At 36.9% G+C, this 21,461-nt stretch overlaps 1 protein-coding gene across 1 annotated transcript in view; it reads left to right on the plus strand.

The window, feature by feature from the left end:
* Positions 1-17,447, plus strand: part of LOC139743536 (uncharacterized) — a 41,655-nt gene extending 24,208 nt beyond the window's left edge. Inside the window, exons 17-34 of the mRNA XM_071654015.1 lie at positions 412-512; positions 920-1,076; positions 2,073-2,252; positions 3,342-3,440; positions 4,939-5,086; positions 5,806-5,948; positions 6,323-6,492; positions 7,057-7,189; positions 8,446-8,612; positions 9,250-9,463; positions 9,961-10,188; positions 11,532-11,749; positions 12,171-12,360; positions 13,070-13,528; positions 13,910-14,106; positions 15,027-15,255; positions 16,319-16,546; positions 17,413-17,447. Coding sequence (XP_071510116.1) covers positions 412-512; positions 920-1,076; positions 2,073-2,252; positions 3,342-3,440; positions 4,939-5,086; positions 5,806-5,948; positions 6,323-6,492; positions 7,057-7,189; positions 8,446-8,612; positions 9,250-9,463; positions 9,961-10,188; positions 11,532-11,749; positions 12,171-12,360; positions 13,070-13,528; positions 13,910-14,106; positions 15,027-15,255; positions 16,319-16,546; positions 17,413-17,447 — 3,296 coding nt within the window. The remainder of the gene's footprint in view (positions 1-411; positions 513-919; positions 1,077-2,072; positions 2,253-3,341; positions 3,441-4,938; positions 5,087-5,805; positions 5,949-6,322; positions 6,493-7,056; positions 7,190-8,445; positions 8,613-9,249; positions 9,464-9,960; positions 10,189-11,531; positions 11,750-12,170; positions 12,361-13,069; positions 13,529-13,909; positions 14,107-15,026; positions 15,256-16,318; positions 16,547-17,412) is intronic.
* The last annotated feature ends 4,014 nt before the right edge of the window (positions 17,448-21,461 follow it).

Raw genomic sequence — 21,461 nt, forward strand, 5'->3', positions numbered from 1 at the left:
TCCTTTTTAGATACAAGGTCTTGTCACAATATGCTCCTTCCTTTTGTCTAAAAGGAGAGTACATTAATCGCAACATGAATATGACAATGATTTGTAGCATGATATTATTGTCGTGCTTCTGAAATAAACAGATCATCTGTTTATTCAAGATTATTGCAAGCCATTTTTTCCCCCTGAGATTCAGACAAGGTTATGTTTTTCTACATCACAATAAGTGATACAATGTATATTATTTGGTAAATGCTAATAAGAAGAACATGAAGAAAATCAAACTTCTGTTACACTCCTAAAGATTTATGAATACTTCAAGGTTGTTCTGATTGGTGAATTAAGTGTTCATTTTTATGTTATCATAGAATATGCCTCCAAAAAAAAAAAAATCAAAATTTGTATTGATTTTGTTTACTGCAGGTCTGAAAACATTCTCAGCACTTCTTGACGTGACTGGTAATCTGAATATGGCAAGTTCAAAGACAGTGAACGGCAAGGATCTATCAGCCTTTGATACAAGTGTGAGTGAAAAGTGAAATGTAATTTGATTTTTTGTCTTTGGACAGCTAGATTGAGGAACAATATGATTCAGCAGAGAATGTAATTTTGAAGTTTAAAATTGCCCCGAGTGGTCATGTCTGTTTGCTAACTCTTCCTTTTTTCTTTTTTTTTTCATTTACTTGATTGTTGTCTGCTGAAACATGATTAGTTTAATGGAAAATTTTTTCCCCTTTAATATATTGACAGAATGACTTCAAACAGGCCTATGTGATTCTCAAATGGAGCCTCAAAACATTGAATGCAGGAAGTCAGTCACTAACACAATGAAAAATATCCTCTCTATAGCCATAGTTATTTTGCCGGTTTGCATGACATAGCGTTGCATTTGTAGATTGCATTATTAAACTTTTTTTTGTTGTCCGTTTAGATCCTGAAAAAATCTGGAGCACAATCTGTGTCTACAACTGGCATCACATTTAATAATGCATTGACTGTCAGTGGAGACGTGTCAGTGACTGGGACTGTGAATGGATACACTATTCCTGATGACTTTCTACTCCTAGCAGGAGAACAAACAATATCAGGTGAGAGAATCAATTAGTGAGTGTTCACAGTTTTTCACCATGTTCACTATCCATGGGGTGAAAAGACTGGAATTTTTTAAACTTCGTGTGCACTGTGGTGTGGTTCAGATGCAAAGTGGAAAGGAAATCAGTGAAGTGGAATTTTGTTATTATTATTTGTTTATTTATTTATTTATTTATTTGTTTGTTTATTTATTCATTTATTTATCTTATTATTTATTTATTTATTTATTTATCTATTCATTTATTTATTTATTTATTTATTCATTTATTCATTCATTTATTTATTTATTCATTCATTCATTCATTCATTCATTCATTCATTCATTCATTCATTCATTCATTCATTCATTCATTCATTCATTCATTCATTCATTCGGCAATTCAACATAAAATACGAGCGGACATAGAATACAGACAGAAAATCATATAACATGATATAAAGATTGTGGTGATTCCAGGTGCATATCGCTGGTTGCCAGGGCAATTGGCCAAACTGTCATTTGTACTGCATGAAGTACATTGTATGGTTGTAATCCTTCATACCTTCATTAGATAATGTTTGTGGACATAGATTACTTTTAATTTGTTTATATTGAGCATAATAATGATAATAATAATAATAATAGTGGCTACTTGTATAGCGCACAGGTCCACTTTTCAGTGCTCATGGCGCTTCAAAAATGAAAAGATATCATATATTTACATATATATATTACACATATACGTCATATGTATTTACATATATATTCATGAATTTAGAAGAAAATAAGACGAGGTCATGATAAAAATGATTAAAACATTACTCTTATGTTTAGGGCATAACTTTACTGCTGTTCTGTAATGTTCTGTTTCTCTACATCAAATATGTATTTAGCAGCATTCAACCAGGTTTGTTATTGCTAAAAGGACTTTATTATAAAGCCATAATGGAAGACTTTGATATTTCAGTCAGTGATTTTAGACCTATTTATTGATGGAATTCTCCTCCCTCAGGCTGCAAGACTTTTAACCAGCCATCTCTTCCTGTGAACACCTTAATGGGAACGGTCAGCCTGACTGTCACTGGGACTTTAGATGATGTGAATATTAACAATCTCTACAGCCAGGCTTTGCTGACGTCAAATGGCAATAAATGCACCGTGGCTGGTCGGAAGTCATTTCCTACCTTGGCAGGTGAGATTCTATGGCTAGGATCCTCTGTGTGTTCATAATGTAACACTCATCTTGGTGTCCAAATCATCAAGCTAGTCACTCAGACACTTCACAAGCTGGGCAACATTCATTTAATTTCCAACAAACATTCAGGGCAAAGGAGAGACAGAAGAAGGAGGTCCTCTCTCAGTGACTTCCTGTGGTAGACTGTTCTTTGTTCAGAACCCACTGGGTTCTTTCCATTAATATATTTCAATCGTGAGTACACAAACCGATCAAGAGGCTCTAAAGAAGAGTGTGACCTGAGGTCAAAGAAAGAACCAATGGAAAGTAAAGATGAGGTGATTATGAGCTAAACTTAAACATGAATGGGAACAGAAGCAAAGATTCACAAAGTATGGAGGTGAGTGGAAAGTAAAGAAGGTACTGGAAAGTATAAGCACAGAGGAAGGGGACAGGAATTGGGATGTATGGGAGGCTAAGTGTGAGAAGAAATGGTGAGGGGCGTGTATGGAAAATAAACTCTGGAAAACTAAAAGGGAAACTGAATGCATACAAATGTATTGTTGACCAATTTGACACTCTTACAATAATAAACGTTGATTTATAGATGATTAGTAGGCACTGACAAGATGTCCAACTTGAGTGTGTTTTGCATTTGTTACATTACTGGGTTTGTGTGGATTTCTCTTGAAATGAAAGTTACGCTATAGGCATCTCGCAACAAGTAAAGATATTCAAATTCATGAAATTCTTCTGTCGAGTTGTTTTTATTGCAACTGATTAACAAATCAGTCACAATACGTCGTGTGTGGCAATTTGTTAATCAGTCACAATAAGTCGAGATATTGCAGTATATTCATTGATGGTCTCATAACCATTGCAACTGAAAGTCATTTTTACAAAAAGACATTAATGTCTAACTGATACTGTGGTTACACAAAACTTTTCCAAGAGGTCATGATTGTTGCAAACATTATTTCTATTAAGATACCTGACATTTAAGCACTCCAATGATTGAGGTGTGATGTCTGATCTATAATGTTTTCTACCATTGTTTATAAATGTACCATGTATATCTCATGAATATTTTAATTTTTTTTTTTTCAGTTAATGGTGCTATCTCAGTAACTGGTACAGTTGATGGAGTCAACCTGGCCACTCTAACCTCCACTGCTGTCTACCTTGATGGAACTCAGTCAATAGCAGGTGACACTCTAATACCTTAACCCGTTGAGTTTCATTTTCCTTCGTGTACATTCCCATAGACACTTGCCCGAGTATACTCAGGACTCATCGTCAACGGGTTAACAGCAAAGTGGCCAAAGAGAAACAAAGAAAGAGATTTATAACAAGTTACTGCTCACATATTGTAGATGCACAGACTGTCTTTTAATGGAATGCTTTATTATTAGATTTATAAAGAGTTTGACCACCATGTAATTATCGTGTTTAGATTAGTGTTGTCACAAGCCACGGCTCTCTCAAAGTAGTGAGAATTTTTCCCCTCTGTGCAATGTCAAGGGTTATTGTAGGAACTCCTATCTCCATTGAAGGCATGTAATATTTTCTGCACATAGAGTTGGGTTATACATTTATTGGAAAGTAGTGAGTTCAATGAAGTGGTAAATATTCCTTTAAAAGTATGTTTCTGATACTTATGGAATATCACGATGGATTTACCATCAAACTGTTGTCTTGCATAAATCAGGTCTAGTTACCATATACATGTACATGTATCTCTGATCTTTCAGCCCTCCAATTTCTTGACTTTGTGTGCAAGTATTGATGAATTTAAACAATTACAGCTGATATTTCTTCAGTATAAGGAGTGCAGTGAACAGTCAATACAATTTGATGATGACATAATGATCATTTCAACAAAAAGATTTCCTCAGATTGTCATGAGTTATAATTACCATAATAATTATGATTATTATTTATTTGGCCATACAATTACAATATGTGTGTAACATTCATACAAAGGTATATGTAAAATGTAAAGGAATGACACATGGGCCAGGGCTCACAAAAGTAAAGTTCTTTGCTATTTTCCAGAGGCATATGAGCCCTCATATGTCACTCCCTGAGACATAATAAAGATCAGGTGCAAGTTTCTTCACTTTGTATCCCTCTACAAATTAAATTTGTTAAGATGGCAATTGCTGATCTGTAAATTAACAAACATGTTGGAAAAGGAACCAGTTAATTTACAGATCAGCAGTTGCGATCTTAACAAATTTAATTTGTAGAGGGAGACAAAGTGAAGAAACTTGCACCTGAACCTTCACCCCTCTGAATGATATCTTTCTTTCTTTCATTTTAAAATGCCTTGTCTGCCTTGACTACTTAACATAACAATGTCGGAATTTCAGAGCTTGGGTATTTGTTCCATGTTCATCGTGTCACTGCCGGCAACCATGGACAGCCTGGTGGTAGTGTCGCTGCCCGGAAAGAAGTAGATGACAGGTTTGAGTCCCACTGGTTCCTCTTCCAACATGTTTGTTAATTTACAGATCAGCAGTTGTGATCTTAAACAAATTTAATTTGTAGAGGGAGGCAAAGTGAAGAAACTTGCACCTGAACCTTCACCCCTCTGAATAATATCTTTCTTTCTTTCACATAATAAAGATGTTCATAATAACAAATCTGATGCATCATAAATGCTGATTATTACACAAATTCTGTAAACTGTTGCCCATTGCAGGAGACAAGACGCTTACCTCCAATGTTCACTTCAACCAAGACGTGTCTGTCACAAACCAAGTCAACTCACTAGACTTTGCTGAAAAGGCTGAGACTGTAATATCTAAGATCACAGCTGGACCAATCAGAGGCCAGAAAACTTTCTCAGGGTAAGCATGCATATTCTTCAGTTTGGCTACGTCTGTGACCACACCCTAATCATTTTGAATAAACAAGATTTAGGGAAATTATTTCCTTAAATATTGGAGAAAGGAGATTGTAGAGTTCAACCTGAACAACGTTTGTCATAATCAATCAAGTTCTCTTTCTTCAGTGTAAACCAAGTGTCGTTGTGTGTTACCACTTCAGTCACAGATAAAAGATAAACCATCTTCATGCAGCGTGCTCTAAATTTTACTTGTAATTTTAAAAATGAAGTGTGCATGCAGTGTGTAGAGAACATCTAGAAATTAGGACTAATTACAAAAACACACATCAACAGTATAAAAAAAAGAAAGAAAGTACATTGCTTTTATTGTTATTATCATTATGTTACACCTGAGAACTAGGGAACATTCAATATATGAACTAAATGTTTTGTAGTTCAATTTAAATTAAGACTGCTAATCCAAGACTTCAGGGAACATTTTATGAGGAAATGTTTTTAGTCCAGTGTATAGTTAAGACTGCCAATTCTAAGACTTCGCATATCAGTGACTCTTCTTGTTCTTGATGTTCGTTCTGCCATTTTTCTTCATGAACCATGGGTATTTTCCACCGTTTTTATGTGTATGTGTGTTTGTGTGTGTGTGTGTGTGAGTGTGTGTGTGTGAGTGTGTGTATGCTTGCTCACAAATGATGACACCTGCTGATTTGTTTCACCTCACAGAGGAATGGATGTAGATGGTGATGTCGATGTGAACGGTCTGGTGAACGGTGTCAACATGACCAAGTTTGAGGAAGTCTACCTCTCCAAGGAGTTTGAACAAGTCATCTCTGGTCACAAGACCTTCACACAATCACTCTATCTTGGTGAGTTTCTTCAGCTTTGTTTATTTCAGTGCAGTTTTTATCTGGATTCCACCAAGTGTCTTGATGTGAAACATACAGTGTAATTCCAAAATTTGTTCATTCCGGATTTCTTTTCCCCCAATCTTGACTAACATAGATTTCAGAAGTTCTATTTTGCACCTTTTCACTTAAACTGATGTGCATTTGCTGCACTTTTTCAAATGCTAATTGCTAATTTATGTGTTGCCATTCCATACCACAATTAAGTAATTGTTTGTCGCTTGTAAACGTGATTTGCAATTTACAGCTCAAACCCATAAGTACATCACTGATGCTGACCCTTTCTTGTGAACAGATTTGCAATGTTTCTCCTTTTTTTTTATTCTTCCATCAAGCTGATCTGAAGCTGGCGGCAGGGAAAACTCTAGATAATGTTGATCCGAGTGACTTTCTCCTCCTGAGCAGTGATGAAGGCATTAATGTTGCCATCACATTCGTAGATGACTTTGATGTAGAGGGTGACGCTACTGTTACAGGCGACATCAATACTGTTGATATTGTTGAGGTTTGTGAATTCATGTGCAACATTCAGTGCCCATCTGTACAGTGGGTTTATTTTTTCATGAATGGAACGTGAACAGTTGAATATTTCTTGACTGTGTTTCTTTTAAGTGTAACAGTTAATTCCCACTGAAAAGAAGGAGTGCTTCTTGTTCCATGACTGGATATTCATGTTTATGAATATGAAAAGGAAGTATTTTATCATACAGTAGCATGCACAGATGCGATGGATGCATCACTGTTACTTTATGTTTGATATTCGGTAGAGTCTGTCTACACATGGTAAATCTTGAATCAAAGTCTTATGTCCTCCTATAGAGGAATTCATCATTATGGTCCTTGTAGCTAAAACTGCTGAGGACTTAATAAAAGATTTGCCTCAGTGATCAATCATGATGTCCTCTTGTACTTCTTATTTTTGAACAGGGTGTCTTTAGGTACACAGTAGGATCAATCATACTCAAGTATTGTCACCAGTGAATGTCTGATAGATATCATATCCATTAAGTGCTCTTGGTGATATGTTAAGCCCATGCATGTCTTTGCTCACTTTTATTTTCTATTCTAGTTGAGCAACACAGTTGTTCGCCTGACAGGAGCAGACCAGGTTGTAGATGGAGCCAAATCATTCCCTTCTATCACAGTCCACAACAACATCGTAATCGAGCCTTTAGGACTGGTGGATGGTGTGGATGTATCAGGTAAGAATTGAATCATGAAAAAAATGATACTGTTGGAGGTGTGCATAGAAATTCAATATGGTCAAAGGCTTTGGAGCATGTAAAGCATTATTTGACTTAGGCCTGTATGTGTATATAATAGGTGGAGTTTCTAATTTTTTTTATTTTTTATTATGTGACGATGTCATTGATCCAGTAATATTTACTTTGCTGCTCTTAACATTCTGTGCTTATTAGCACCGATATGACTAGATTGACTGGCAGTACTTCACACAGTACACATTTGGCTTCTATTTACTTGATACATTTCAACTGCAAGCTTTGAAGTTTTAAGTTATGCTATGATTCAATAAATTTGACAGAAATGACCACTGTCAGAGAACATTATTACTGCTATTTCGTATTCACTTTCGAATTGTGTATTTTTGAACTCTTTATGTGCCATGTTCGCACGTCCCACTCAGTCGACGGCATGCCAACTTTGCATATTCCGCTCAAACGCACTAATTCGTGTAAACCGATTGATAAATAGCCTTATCCTGCAGTACAATGAAAGCTTTTCTCGCCCTTCTGTTCCTTTTACAAACAGCTTGCATTCTATGTGGTGATTGACTATCAAGCGGTGTTCCCAACTAAATTTGCGTGTAAATTCTAAGTTTCTCTCACGGTTTTATGTGCAGAAGTCATGCCTTTACAGTAATGTAGCAACTGGTTATTAAAAATATAAACAGAAATAAATTTGTCATATAATTTATATCAAAGCAAAGCTTGGCATTCCTCTTCAACTTTACTTACTATTATGCCAAGCTTAACAGAAATTTGTAGAATTTATATAGATTGGAAAAACAGAATTCTTTATGAAAGCATGACTACCTTCGTGTCTCAGAGTAACGTGGCACACAGGGGGTTTCCATCATGGCAAATAAAGAGTTAATTACAAGATTATTACTTTTTTTTTTCTTCTGTTGACATACTTATCATTCTCATCCATTTTAGAGTAAGTAGTAAGAAACAATCAGTTACATTATTTGGCAGTATCAGGGTATCTGTTGTGTGTAACAAGGCATGTACATGTACGTACGTGTCTGGTGTGTAGGAGGGTGTAAGCCTTGCTTGCCACGATTAGATGTTCCTGGCGACACTTGTCATCTTAAAGGGTAGATATCCTTACCATGGAAGATTAGGTTTTTATGCACGATTAGGATTTTAAGCGAAGTGCTGCATTGCAAGGCCAAGGTGTGTTAAATCTAGTTTTCATTTTCCTGCCTTCTGTCTAGATCTAGCAGACAGAGTTCTCGTCTCCACTCAGAGTAATGACATCTCAGTGAGGACGGTGTTTAGTGGTGGTGTCACCATCTCTGGTAACCTGGATACGGAAGCAAACATAGGAGGAGTCAACATCGGCAATCTCCTTCAGGATGCAGTCTTGCTCAGTGAGAATTTTGTGAGTTTAGAAAAGAAATTTTTCCCATTCCATAAAGTTGTTGAGTGCAAGGATATACCGTAAAACCAGAACTTTCACTGCATGAAACTCTCGCAAATTGGAGCTGATGGTCTACTTTATGGCGTGAAATTTTTGTGAATCGCCACTGACATTCAATGCATTGTACAGACAAATACTGTCACATGCATTTGGCAAACCTTGGCTCCTTGCAAATTCTCAAAAGCTTCATGCATGGGAAAATTTCGGGATTTACAGTACATTCCGAGAAAAAACCTTTATGTTAAGAGTATGAGCATTTCTAGTTCATACCCTGTACGTCCGTGGCATAGACACTGTCTGCATTCATATTTTAATTTGATTTCAAATTCCTGATGATGATGATGATGTTGATGTTGATGATGATGATGATGATGATGATGATGAGGATGATTATGATATTATGAACATCATTTATATTGCATCATTTATCTGTAGAAACATACAAAAGGTAATTAATATTCATCCTGTCAATTTGATCAACAGTGGTAGTAAGCCGTTAAACCAAAACATTTTGAAATGTCAGCTGTATGCTGAATATAAGGTAACATTGTAGTCTTTCATCTTGCCTATCACTTTTTTGCATTCTTTGTTCTATAAGGATATCACGGGGACTGTGGTCTTTGACTCCGAAGCGGTCATCATAATGACCGACATGACATTTGAGGATGATCTCACTCTGACAGTCACTTTGGACCGGACGACACTCAGCAATGTTCTGACCACCACTGTCCTGGCTTCAACAGAGCAAGAGATCACAGGCAATGTTGTCTTTGATGACAATGTTGTGCTCCAGAAATGTCTCAGTATTGATGGTAAATCTTGAGTAAAATTTGGAGTTGCCTGTTCAGTGTCCACACTAAACAATAGGTTTTCCTAAAGTTGTACCTAGTACTATAATATGTTGGAGTCCATGCTATACCAGGTGTGAATGTCCATGCTGTCTTATCAGCAAAAACTGTTCACATGTTGCATATGTAAGTTGTATATGCAAATTATTTCTCATCAGATGTACATATGACACACCTACTTTAATTTCAATATCAGACAATAAGCATTCTCCTATGGTATCCTAATTTCGTTGTCAGTACCTTTTTCATCATCAAACACAGTTTTATAATCTTCTCTTTCTCGACAGCTTTATTCTCTAAAGAAATTATTCATGCAGGTTAGAGGGAAGAATATATGCTATATCAGATTTTACAAAATATTGCCCTCTGTTTTTCAGCATCCAAGTACTGACCTCGCTTCTAACAAACATGTCAGAAAAACCAAACCTGTGGGATTTGAAATGTTATTCTCTCTTCCCCAGGTACAACCGATAACATCGACTTGTCGGAATATGCTGTCCTAAAGAGCGGAGAGCAGACCATATCAGGCTGCACCCGTTTCCAGGCTGGTTTCCGTGTCAACGGGGACATGACGGTGGGAGGGACCGTGGATGATGTCAACCTCGCTACTCTCATCTCAGAGAGAGTGACGTACTCCACCGCTCAAACCATCACTGGGACATGGACTCTGGCGGACTTCACAGCAAATGGTAAAAGGGCATTCAGTCATTACATGTTAATCAACTGGGGACCCATTTTTCAACAATCTTTACAATTATAATGATGTGCAATAGCTTTTTCTATGGCGACAGCCAGTACTAACCAATTAGTTTTGAGCAACTGCCTTTTGCCATGGTAACTGCAGTTGCTGTAACTACTGATGGTAACGGCAATTGTTCCAGATTGGGGATGGGGGAGGGGGCATAATGGTGGATTTTTTGCAGGTTATCATTATGTACTGTTTTGTACTGTAGCTGTTATTCTTGTGAGGGTTCAAATTTCTCAATTTCATGAATTACAGCTGAACTGTAAATCAAACAACATGATGAAATGTCGCCATGCGCTAGGGTAATGGTGCACTGACCATGGCCTCGGTGTCAATCCACTAGTGCATATCATGAAAATGTCCCGGACCTCCTCAATCGTGAAAATATCTGTACGCAATAATAACGACTTAATCTTTACATAATATTTATCAGCTCTCTTCGATGTTCCCTCTCTCTCTCTCTCTCTCTCTCTCTCTCTCTCTCTCTCTCTCTCTCTCTCTCTCTCTCTTTGACTTACAACAATTGGATATATATGTAAAAGGAAAGCCGGGTAAGCTTATTTAATCAGATGCAATAGAGATGTAAGTTTTCTAATCCTTCTTAATACTTTGGAACGGTGACACATCATTTTCTCCTGCGACAATTATTCCAATCTTATTTCTCTCAGGACTTAAGGTTAGGGTTGTGATAGGGTTATATGTTTAAAGGGGAAGGCTAGTAATTGATCAGTGGGAATCAGTGGAAATGCTGGGAGATGATTGTTCCAATCCTTATGGGATTCATTCAAGAGTACATTATATATCTTTTGTTGTGTGAAAATCATTTGCTTCAGAATGGTCTCATATTCAAGTAATGTGCAGTTTAATGTTTCCAGGTAAGCGTCCCTGGTCAGTGACGGGGCATTAAACTGCACATTACTTGAATATGAGACCGTTCTGAAACAAGTAATTTTCACACAACAATAGATATACAATGTACCCTTGAATGAATCCCATAAGGATTGGAACAATCATCTCCCAGCATTTCCACTGATTCCCACTGATCAGTTACTAGCCTTCCCCTTTAATTTGATGTGAGGATAAAAATTAGGGTTAGGGTTATGTTTATGGGTAGAATTTATGTTTGGCTATAAAGCATGCAAATATTTCGGAGCAATTGCCGCAGGAGCAAATGTCATGGAATCTTTGTCCCATCCAACTCTCTCCCTCTCTAAGAACGAGACAGTTTTAGCTCTCATGTTGATTGATGGTGTGCTTCATATCTCAATTCCTTCTCCTGATGTCCAGGTGATGTGGACATCGATGGAACACTGAATGACATCGATGTTGGGGGAGATCTGGTGACCATCTCTGACAATGCGGTCATCACAGGAACAAAAGACTTTGATGCTAATATCATCGTCACCGAAGACCTGGACTCTGCCGAGATCAATGATGTCGACATAGTGGCTCTTTCTCAGAAAGTTGTTCTCAACGAGGGATCATTTTCTATTGATGGACAAAAGGTTAGAAAATGCATCAGCGGTCAAATTTTCCAGTGTCCTTCATATATAATTTAAATGTAATTTTGATAGGAGTGTATTTTAACACCTTGGAAATACTTTGTAGTTTAAAGACCAAAACATAGCTTTTGTTTACAGTGAAGAGAATATGAGAAGGTATTGATCTCACTGATTCGGCTGTAAATTGTGTCAACTTAAGTAACTGGCAGGGTGCCTAATAGATATGCAAATATTTCTTCCCCTGAAAATGTTTGCTCTTTTGATTCAAATATGACCCTTTGTGTACAGATTGTCAGAGACATGGTTATTTTTAACTGTGGCTTGACTATTGTTGATAATATCATATTCATTTCTATTTCTGTCTTATTCATAAAATCATGACAAATCTTCAAAGTTCTACTGTCGCTTCTGCACTCTCTGGCAGACATTCGAATCAGCCATCACCATAGAAACAGACACTGATGTTACAGGGTTGGTGAACTGTGTAGACGTGGGCCTTCTGTCTTCAAGCTATGACACCTCCACCTCAAACTTTGACTCCTCCCTGGCCAGTCTCAACACCTCCATGAGAGACCAATGCATCTCAGCTGCCAGCATGCAGTCATCACTAGGAGGTGAGGATGATAGATATCAGTCTCCATGGCAACACATCATCCAGATGTGTTGCCATTTTCATCCAAGTTTCATCCAAGTCATATAGTCCTGCCAAAGTTTTTTTTTTCTTTTTAAATCAAAATATACATATTCAATTAGAATCTAAAAACATTGCTTTCATTCTGAGCAGGGTTTGGACTACCAGCTTGAGAGCTTTTGTTTTATAGAGAGTTGAGTTTGTAGAGATGTTAATACCAAATGTCAGTACGTACAGCATGGTACCCAAAGTTCTTGGCTGTTTGAACCCATTGATACAAACATCATATGGACACAGGGAGAAAGTTCTATCTCTCTTTCATTCTCTCTCTTGATGCATACTTAGCCCATTGAGAACGAGTCCTGAGTATACTTGGGCTGGTGTCTATGGGAAATGCGTGTTGTAGCAAAATCAATCCATCTTCAATGGGTTAGAAGTTCACATCTGTGTTAGACAGGCCTGGTGTTTGAGATGAGAAAGAGTTGTTCCAGGCAGCGAGTGTGTATATCTCTGCTTCACAAAGTACAGCTCAAAATAGCATGACTGCCAAAAGAAAATAAAAACCAAAGTAAATGAAGTGCCTCTTCAGTATTGAACAGTCAAATCTGCATAAATATGTACAATGTATTACATTACATCACAAAACCCCTGAAGCTGAAGGTAACCAACAGCAACTTAAAATCTCATTTCAGAACAACCTCTTGTGTTAACACACTGGGAAGACGTAGCGGACATTGAGAATCCTGCTGCGGGACATTTCCATTCCGTGACATTAGAGGGCGGTGACACCATTCTCAGCCTTGCGGAATCGTATCATTCTGCTGTTGATCGCTGCATTGGAACACAGCTCTACCTGTGCCCTGCAGACTGGATTTCATGCGTTCTTATTCTGGAAGACCTACTGCCTGCAGCCACCTTAGCGTATCTCTACAGTTACCGTGGCGATACATTCATTGTCCTCCTCCCCAGTCAGCAGACGGGACAATGCGATGAGCATCACGATGAGAAGGTCAACGTCCTAACCGTGCTGAAGTTGGAGGATGAGGATTTCAATGTCACTCTGGAAACCCCTCACGCTTTGGGGGCAGCCATGTTTGAGATGGATGGTAATCTCTTTCTTGCTGTAGGAGATTTCATGGATGATGAAAATCGTAAGTCTGAACCATTCTTGCTCTTCATTTTACCATTCCATATGAACAAAAGCAACCTAACCTCATTAATAACCTATAGAGTAAATATTTGACAGCATATTAGGATTTTTCCTCTTTTTTTTTTCCATTGAATTCTTATGAGAAGCTAAACCTGCTCTTAAATTGGATGCATGCCAAATCTACTTGTCACATCTTGTGTAAAGTAAATTTCATGTTTTGCCCAATAAATCAACTGTTTTTCCACTTTTCTCTACATGGAGGTGTTAACTGTTTTTGGACTCAATTTATGTAGTCAGGATACTATGGTGCAGTGATGAACGACTTTAGCTACATCCAAGCTCAAAAATGACTTCTGACATGTGCCTGCAATGTGCTCTCCAGATGACACGGATACGAGTTCCATCATATTCCAGTTCAACGACACCACACAAGACTTTGATGTCTTCCAAAAGATAATAACCCACGGTGCCTACTCTGTCGCTCATCTCTCTTGGCGAGACAAGACCTGGCTGTGTTTTGCAAACAATGCTCTCGATCACAAGTCGCCAATTTATGTCTTTGATGAGGAAACCAACCAGGTGAATGTTACCAGAGTTACACAGAAGTATCGTACCAAATTTCCATCGATTTTACAACATACTTCATTTTTCTCTTCCCAAGCTTGAGTATACCAACATTTGTGATGAAAACTGCCTATTAAAACTCCATGGTAATTTATCTTCCCGTTCAACATTCATTCTGTGCCTGTTATGTGATTATGATCAATTCAAACTTTCCTGGCAGCCAGCTTATAGTTCGGACATTATATATTGGTCTGCATTCCTTGTTACTTCATAGTCTTACCCATAGAGGATGAACTGATTTTTTCACACACTTGTAATAATATATGTTTTCCATTGACACCTGCCTGAGTATTGCTTGGGACTTGTCTCTAACGGGGTAAGATTTCTTTGCATTGATGACACATTGTCATTTAAGTCAATTTCATCTGTGTTTGTTGTTCATTTCCATCTGAGAAGATGGCTGGATAGCCCACCATTCAGCTGCATACGCTAATCTGGTCTTCCATGGGGTCCAGTTGGATGTGAGGTGGGACCACTTCAACGGGTTAAGCACCCTGCTCTTTGGGATGAATAAATGAATGAAGCAGGATCTTTTACTTTGAGTTGTGACTCTCTCATACACGGGACCTCAAATTTTATGTCCTATCCGAGTTACAGAGTATTTTGCATTTTGCTAGAAGGGATGGTATCTTGACACCTTGAAAAACACAAAAGATAGTGTAGGAAGAGCTTTTGCATCTTGCATTCGTAAAAGAGGAATTCCTTGATGTTGTCAAAATGCATTCTTTTACATGAGCGGAGAAAACTCATCCCTGGATTTTGAAAGTGATATTGAGCTATTGATACGCATGATTCTATGATTCTGTAATTCATTTTCAATTGTAACTACCTATCATCTTGACATTTTCTTCCTCCATTTCTGTTGCACATTTCAGTTTGTGATAGATGAAGAGCAAGGCACAAACCATGCCTCCGATGTGTCAATGTTCCTGGTGGATGATGTTCCATTTACTGTCATCTCCAGTGAGAAGCTCATTGGTGATGAGCGTGAGGCAGAGTTCCACCGGGATCTCACTGTCCTGGCCTACCGGGATGGTGGCTGGGTGTTGCTGGAGAGTATTCAGGCATATGGTATCATCGATACCACAGTCTTTGCTGTTGGTGGTGAGTTTGAAGATTCTTTATATGCTATCTTGTCTGACATTGTCTTCTTTTTTATCCTTTCCTTTTGTCTTCTTTCTTTCTTTATTATTTATATCTGCTTCGCATCTCAATTTTCTTTTTTTTCATGTTGTGGGTTCAACTTTAATTTTCTGCTTTCTTGGGGGAGGAACAGGAAGAGACAGTTGAAAACATTTCACAACTCAGAATCTTTAAACATCCAAACTTCCAGTTCACATCATATAGTGGTGCATTCATATGTGTTTTGAAGGAATTATGTCTTTTACAAGTTTATCATAATAGAAATCAATCTTTCCAAGTTTTCTTTCGTATCAATAGCAGTTGACATGTCTAGAATGTAGTGCACTGGCCAGTTTGAAAGTTGTTTAAATACAATGCACTCCAGTTACAATGAACATGGTTATGATAAAATTCATGTTACAACGAATTAAAAGATTCAGGTCCAAAAATCATTATCTATACATCGTTGTATACTGTATTTGTTTGATTATAACAAAATTTCGATATAACAAAAGAAAACTACTATTTCTGAGGATTTCGTTATAATGGGAGTTGATTGTATTGAGAATGTCAATAATGGCATGACACTGTGGTTAAACACAAACGTCTTGATACAGGCCCGGGGAATAAGATACTATGGGTTGACAATATATCAATCAAAGGCTCACATGTCTTGTATGCCCATCTTTCTTAAGATGATAGTGTGAATTCCACACTCTTGATCCAATAATATGCACATTTACCATCCAAGTACAGGCAACTCCCATTATAACAAAGTCCTAGGGAATGACAGTTTTCTTTTCTTATATAGAAATTTCATTATGTCCAAACAAACGGAGCATATAGAAATATCTAATTGGTGGTTTTGGGACCTAAATTTTACTACATTGAATCTGAATGTTGTTATAACCATGTCTGTTATAACAGGATTGCATTGTAATTTGGTCAGGTACCTTGCACCCTAGGATGAATTCAAAATAATGACCATCTAGCTCTGTCTCTCATTCTAGCTTGTTGCTCTGTATGATGCTATTTACGTTCACAGAGTTTGTCTACCTGGTGAGTGTGAGTCTTGAAGGAGGTATTTTATCCGTCTTTGAGTGGCATCATGCCGGGATGTTTGAAGTCTACCAGGAGCTGCCCTTTAGTAACCAGTACAGCGCACATGCCTTCATCCATAATGGTGAAATCATGCTAGCCCTGGCAAGGCCTGCTTTTACTTCGGTTGACATCTACTCCTGGAAATCCAAACTCATGAGGGCGACAGTCAGAGGTGAGGAAGTATACAGTGGACTCCCATTATAACGAAGTCCTCGGGACCAGCAGTTTTCTATTTTTATGTCGAAATTTCGTTATAACCGAACAAATAAACATTAAAAAATAAAGAGTGGATTCGTTGCGGCCTGAAGTTTTATTTCGTTGTAACTGGAATTTCGTTATAACAGTGTTTGTTACAACGGGAGTTCACTGTATCTCAAAGAACATTTTTTAACGTTATGAGCAGGTACTAGAGTGCTCACTTGCCATACGCCCTGTGTAATTACTTTGTGATTGCATGGGGCGGAGACGTAAGGTGGTAGGCTCACCCCTGTGATAACACATTCACATTTGAGCATCCAAGGAGCAGCCAAATCAAGGAGTGCTTTCTTGTGTAAAACTTCAAAAGTTCAAGTATGTCTTGTAAAAATGCTACTTGAGCGAGCAGAGCACAAGTCCACCATTACTAAGTAGGGCACTTCAACCCTCCTTGTAATGACATACATATCTGAGAAGTCTATTGTAAGTTAAGTACTGAATATAAAGTTGAACTTGGTCAGAGTAATTTCATTGAAATATCAAATTAGAAATTATTACCTGAAGGAATCCAGATTTATTGGACAAGTCCACCATTACTAAGTAGGGCACTTCAACCCTCCTTGTAATGACATACATATCTGAGAAGAATAATATAAGTTAAGTACTGAATATAAAGTTGAACTTGGTCAGAGTAATTTCATTGAAATATCAAATTAGAAATTATTACCTGAAGGAATCCAGATTTATTGGAGATTGATAACAGGCAATATTATCAAATGAATGATTTTCCCTGTTGTCATACCTTCTCTAAAATTATGAATGGAATGCTTGTTATCATTGCAGGAAAAACCAAGGATACGTTTATGAAGGCATGGTGATGTGGTCTCCATAGCAACCATCTTCAATCAGAAGTTCCAGACACAGATTGAGTAATCCCTTGATAAATATGTGTATCTATTGAGTTGAAATATGTAGATCATGAGATCTAATATATCAGATATATTTCTAGATTGCTACATTTACTGTCTACCTCATTCTTTTAAGCAAAAAGTGATATATGTAAAATATTCACTGGAAAATTTTCAGATGTAGATTTCAAATGTAGAGGCTACCGTGAATTGAAGGCATACCAGCTTTCATCTCTTTAAATTGATAAGATTCTCAATCAGTTATAACCTTTGTCCAGTTATTATTGTATGAAACCTCAGGAATCATGGAGTACCAACATTTATAGCATGTGTACTGATGAAGACCTCTGTGGTGTTTTGCAATACATTACATCTAGCTAGTAAGTATCTATATGCCAGCTTAAATTTGTGCAGTAATCATTTTATATTGTTACAGACCTACCTCCCACATCTTCAGTGTTTGCAGAGTGCAGGTGAGGATGTGCATTAGATTGATCAGGATATGTAATATGGAGCATGTTGTTCCATGAATAGATAAAAAGAAATAGAATTATGTATTTTCCACAAGGTGGCTGCATTCATTGCCAATTTTGAAAAAAAGACGAAAATTTAAGGTATCATGTAATGATCAATAACAATGTGAATACCACTTCTATTGCCTTCCTACATGCTTTTGTAAAGGATTTAATTACAATTAACCAATGTTAGTAGACACTGGGCATTTACAAAGAATCCAACTCCACTGCTTTCAGCTGGAAATCTCCTGCTTTGAAGCCATTTTCTAAAAATCTCCCATTCTTCAGCTTAGTTTGAATTTCTCCCACTCTAGATGTGTGTTTCCCACTTAAGATGCATTTTCTCCTGCTCAGAATTTAGCTTTCTCCCAACAAATTTTTCTTTTTTTATAATGAATCCACAAAACAAAAATAAGAGTTGGGTAGCACCATAGGTGTATACAACTCTAGAGCTTCCAGACCTTCTGCAAGGAGCATTGCGCTTGGTGCGTGAAGTGTGTATGTGTATAATGCACACAATGTTGTAAACCTGTTCGTGCACACAATGTTGTAAACCTGTTCGTGCAATCAATGGCCCGAATTCACAAAGGTGGTACAATCTTTGTCCACGGTTTAAACCATGGACAAACGTATGGGGCGCCAAGTATCGCATGGCCTATTTCATTACAAAATCAGTCATTTCATCAACGAAATGTTAATATTTCATTAACAAAACTTCGTTGACGAAATGACTTGTCTTTGTAACGAAATAGGTCATGCGACACTCGGTGCCCCATACAAAACCACTGTCTTTGTCCATGGTTTAAACCACAGACAAAGATTGTACCACCTTTGTGAATTCAGGCCATAGTTTCTGGTTTGGCGGGTGTCCAGGTGGGAAAATCTCCCTTTTAAGAGACATTTGGGGTCTTATAGTCTCAGCATTTAAAGGTAGAAGGCAGTACAGTATAGAAGGTGATCACAGATTAGCCAAGAAAACTGACCTAATTTCATGGTTATGTTTAGTCTATAGATGAAATTCTGGTGGCTTGATTGTCAGTCAAATTTGAGTACATATTATTTTGTGATTTGTAAAATCATTTCAGTTTGTCATAGAAAAAGAAAAAAAAAATGTACTGTTATGTGATGTGTTCAAACTTTTCATTTTGTTTTCCAGGAAAACAAGGTTGCAACTTGCTTTCAAAGCATTTTCCTTTATTTGTCATTAATATGTTCATTTCATTTCTGTGAAACAGGAGAAAAAGTAAATATATGTTAAAAGACCAAAAGGCTTGCTGTATTTTTATTTCTGTTCGTGTGTATGATATTTTGACTGTTGTTTGACATTGAAGAAGTGCATGCAACGATTATTGCTGTAATAATTTCACTTTACTTGTTACGGGAGTTTCTTAGGTTCAATCAATCTTTAATCTGTTTTCAAGGCGATATTCATTTCGAAGCAGCACACAGCTGCTTTCTGTAATGAATTCAAACTACATTGTACCCAATAGAGTGATCATATGTAGAGATCTTGGTTGCAATGATAACATGCCAGTAGACAAGACCCTAATTATCTATTTCCCACAAGTAATAAATCATACAGTACTATGTCTGGCAGCTGCAAACTCCAGGTTAAATCCTGTTTGCTGGCACATGCTAACCTTATCATGTTACCTTCTCTGTCAGAGGTTCAGCATCTCACGTATTAGATTTTTGAAGGGCAAACCAAATTGTTCCCTTCAGAGTAAATGCAGGTTAAAAAAAGAACAAAGTACATGTACTTTCCAAGACAGGACCTTGCCAATAAAGGTCTTCATTCATTCATTCATTCACACATTCATTCGTTCATTTGTTCGTTTGTTCGTTCGTTCATTCATTAATTCATTCAAGTTCACTTTAATTGTGTCATGTCAAGGAGGCTAAATAGCATAAGATGGATTCATTGACAGACTTCACAAGTGCAAACTCCCAGAGTCTGTTTATTTCATAACTCTTTGCTCTGGACCTTTGTCAGTTGCCAGACAAACTGATTGTGATAAACAATAACAATGCATTGCTGGATGCTAGTATCTAGCAAGAGATAGTACCGGATTGCTCTGTTTATACCACAGTTAAAAAGTTGTAATGAAACAACAGTGGAAATATATTTACCTATTGTTTGTTAGCTTGGGGTTGATGGAATGGTGGATGTTTGATTGAAGGTGAATGTGTGGTGTGAAAAAATGGGTCTGGGGTAGGTTCTTTGTTCAAGAGGTGCAGACTTGTTCTCGCTGATGTATAGGAAGCATAAGGAAAAAAATGGTAAAAAAGGGTGAACGCTTTCTAGCAGGATGGTTCCTTGTCTGAAAAATTGAATATAAAATAGATAAACTGGGATCGAGTTCATCTGTGAAGTTCTCTTGTCTGTCCATCTTCATTATGACTACATACATACATGTACATACAGAGAGAGAGAGAGAGAGAGAGAGAGAGAGCCATTGTACATAGTGTATGAATTATATAATTGTATATATATTATATATTATATATTATTTATTATATAAAACTTATTTCTTTAACAGTAACCATGTTGCTCATTTTCCATTGATATTCTCACTACTGAGGTAACATGATTTAAAAGAGTTAGAAATCCAATTAAGATGGATTGAGGGAATGCAGCAATTTAATTAAGACAATAGTACTGTGGAACATATCAGACAACATCGTACATTCCGTTGAAAAGTTATGAATATTTAAAGTTATATAATATTTTGTGATATATGTCATGCATGAATATCTTAACTGGGCTACATAAAGAAAATGTAAAAAACAAAGCAACATATGTTTACTTTTCCAGCATAATAAAGAGCACTGGACTTATTTCTTTCAGAATTTGAAACCAGGGGGAATTATATTACCTATAGCATTTGTCAGTAATGAGTTGAGGGAATGTGTAATTTTCATTTTATAGAATGACATTTTGTGGAATTCTCTTCATAATTATGTTCTTTGTATTGCCCATCATGCATTATATGTCACACAATGCAGTTTTGTTATCCAACTTTAAAAATTCATAACTTCTTGATTATTTGAGTTTCCTCTAATTTTGCAGATGTGTTCCATAAAAATTGCTGCATTCACTCAATACATACACCTTTGGGTTTTGTTCCCCTTTAGGGCCTACACTTTTATATGTAGGCATAATAACCATCATCACACCTACGTACTTGAATATTAGAAATGAAAGACAAACATATATATATATATATATATATATATATATCAAGCAATAATAATAATGATAATAGAGAGACTCTTATAAAACCCTCATTCTATACCTAAAAAGATACTCGTGATGCTGTAGAACAGAGTACATATGTCTCACGTTACAACAGAGTATCACAGAAAATGATGAGAACAATAAACAAACAATACTGTGTACATACACATACACATACAGATAAACAATATATAGTCGATTTAAATTACAAAGGTAGGTCTTGAGGCCTAT

The sequence above is a fragment of the Diadema antillarum genome, unplaced genomic scaffold (assembly GCF_040938485.1).
Source record: "Diadema antillarum isolate AM-2024a unplaced genomic scaffold, OU_Dant_1.0 seq00001096_RagTag, whole genome shotgun sequence".
Classification (NCBI taxonomy): domain Eukaryota; kingdom Metazoa; phylum Echinodermata; class Echinoidea; order Diadematoida; family Diadematidae; genus Diadema; species Diadema antillarum.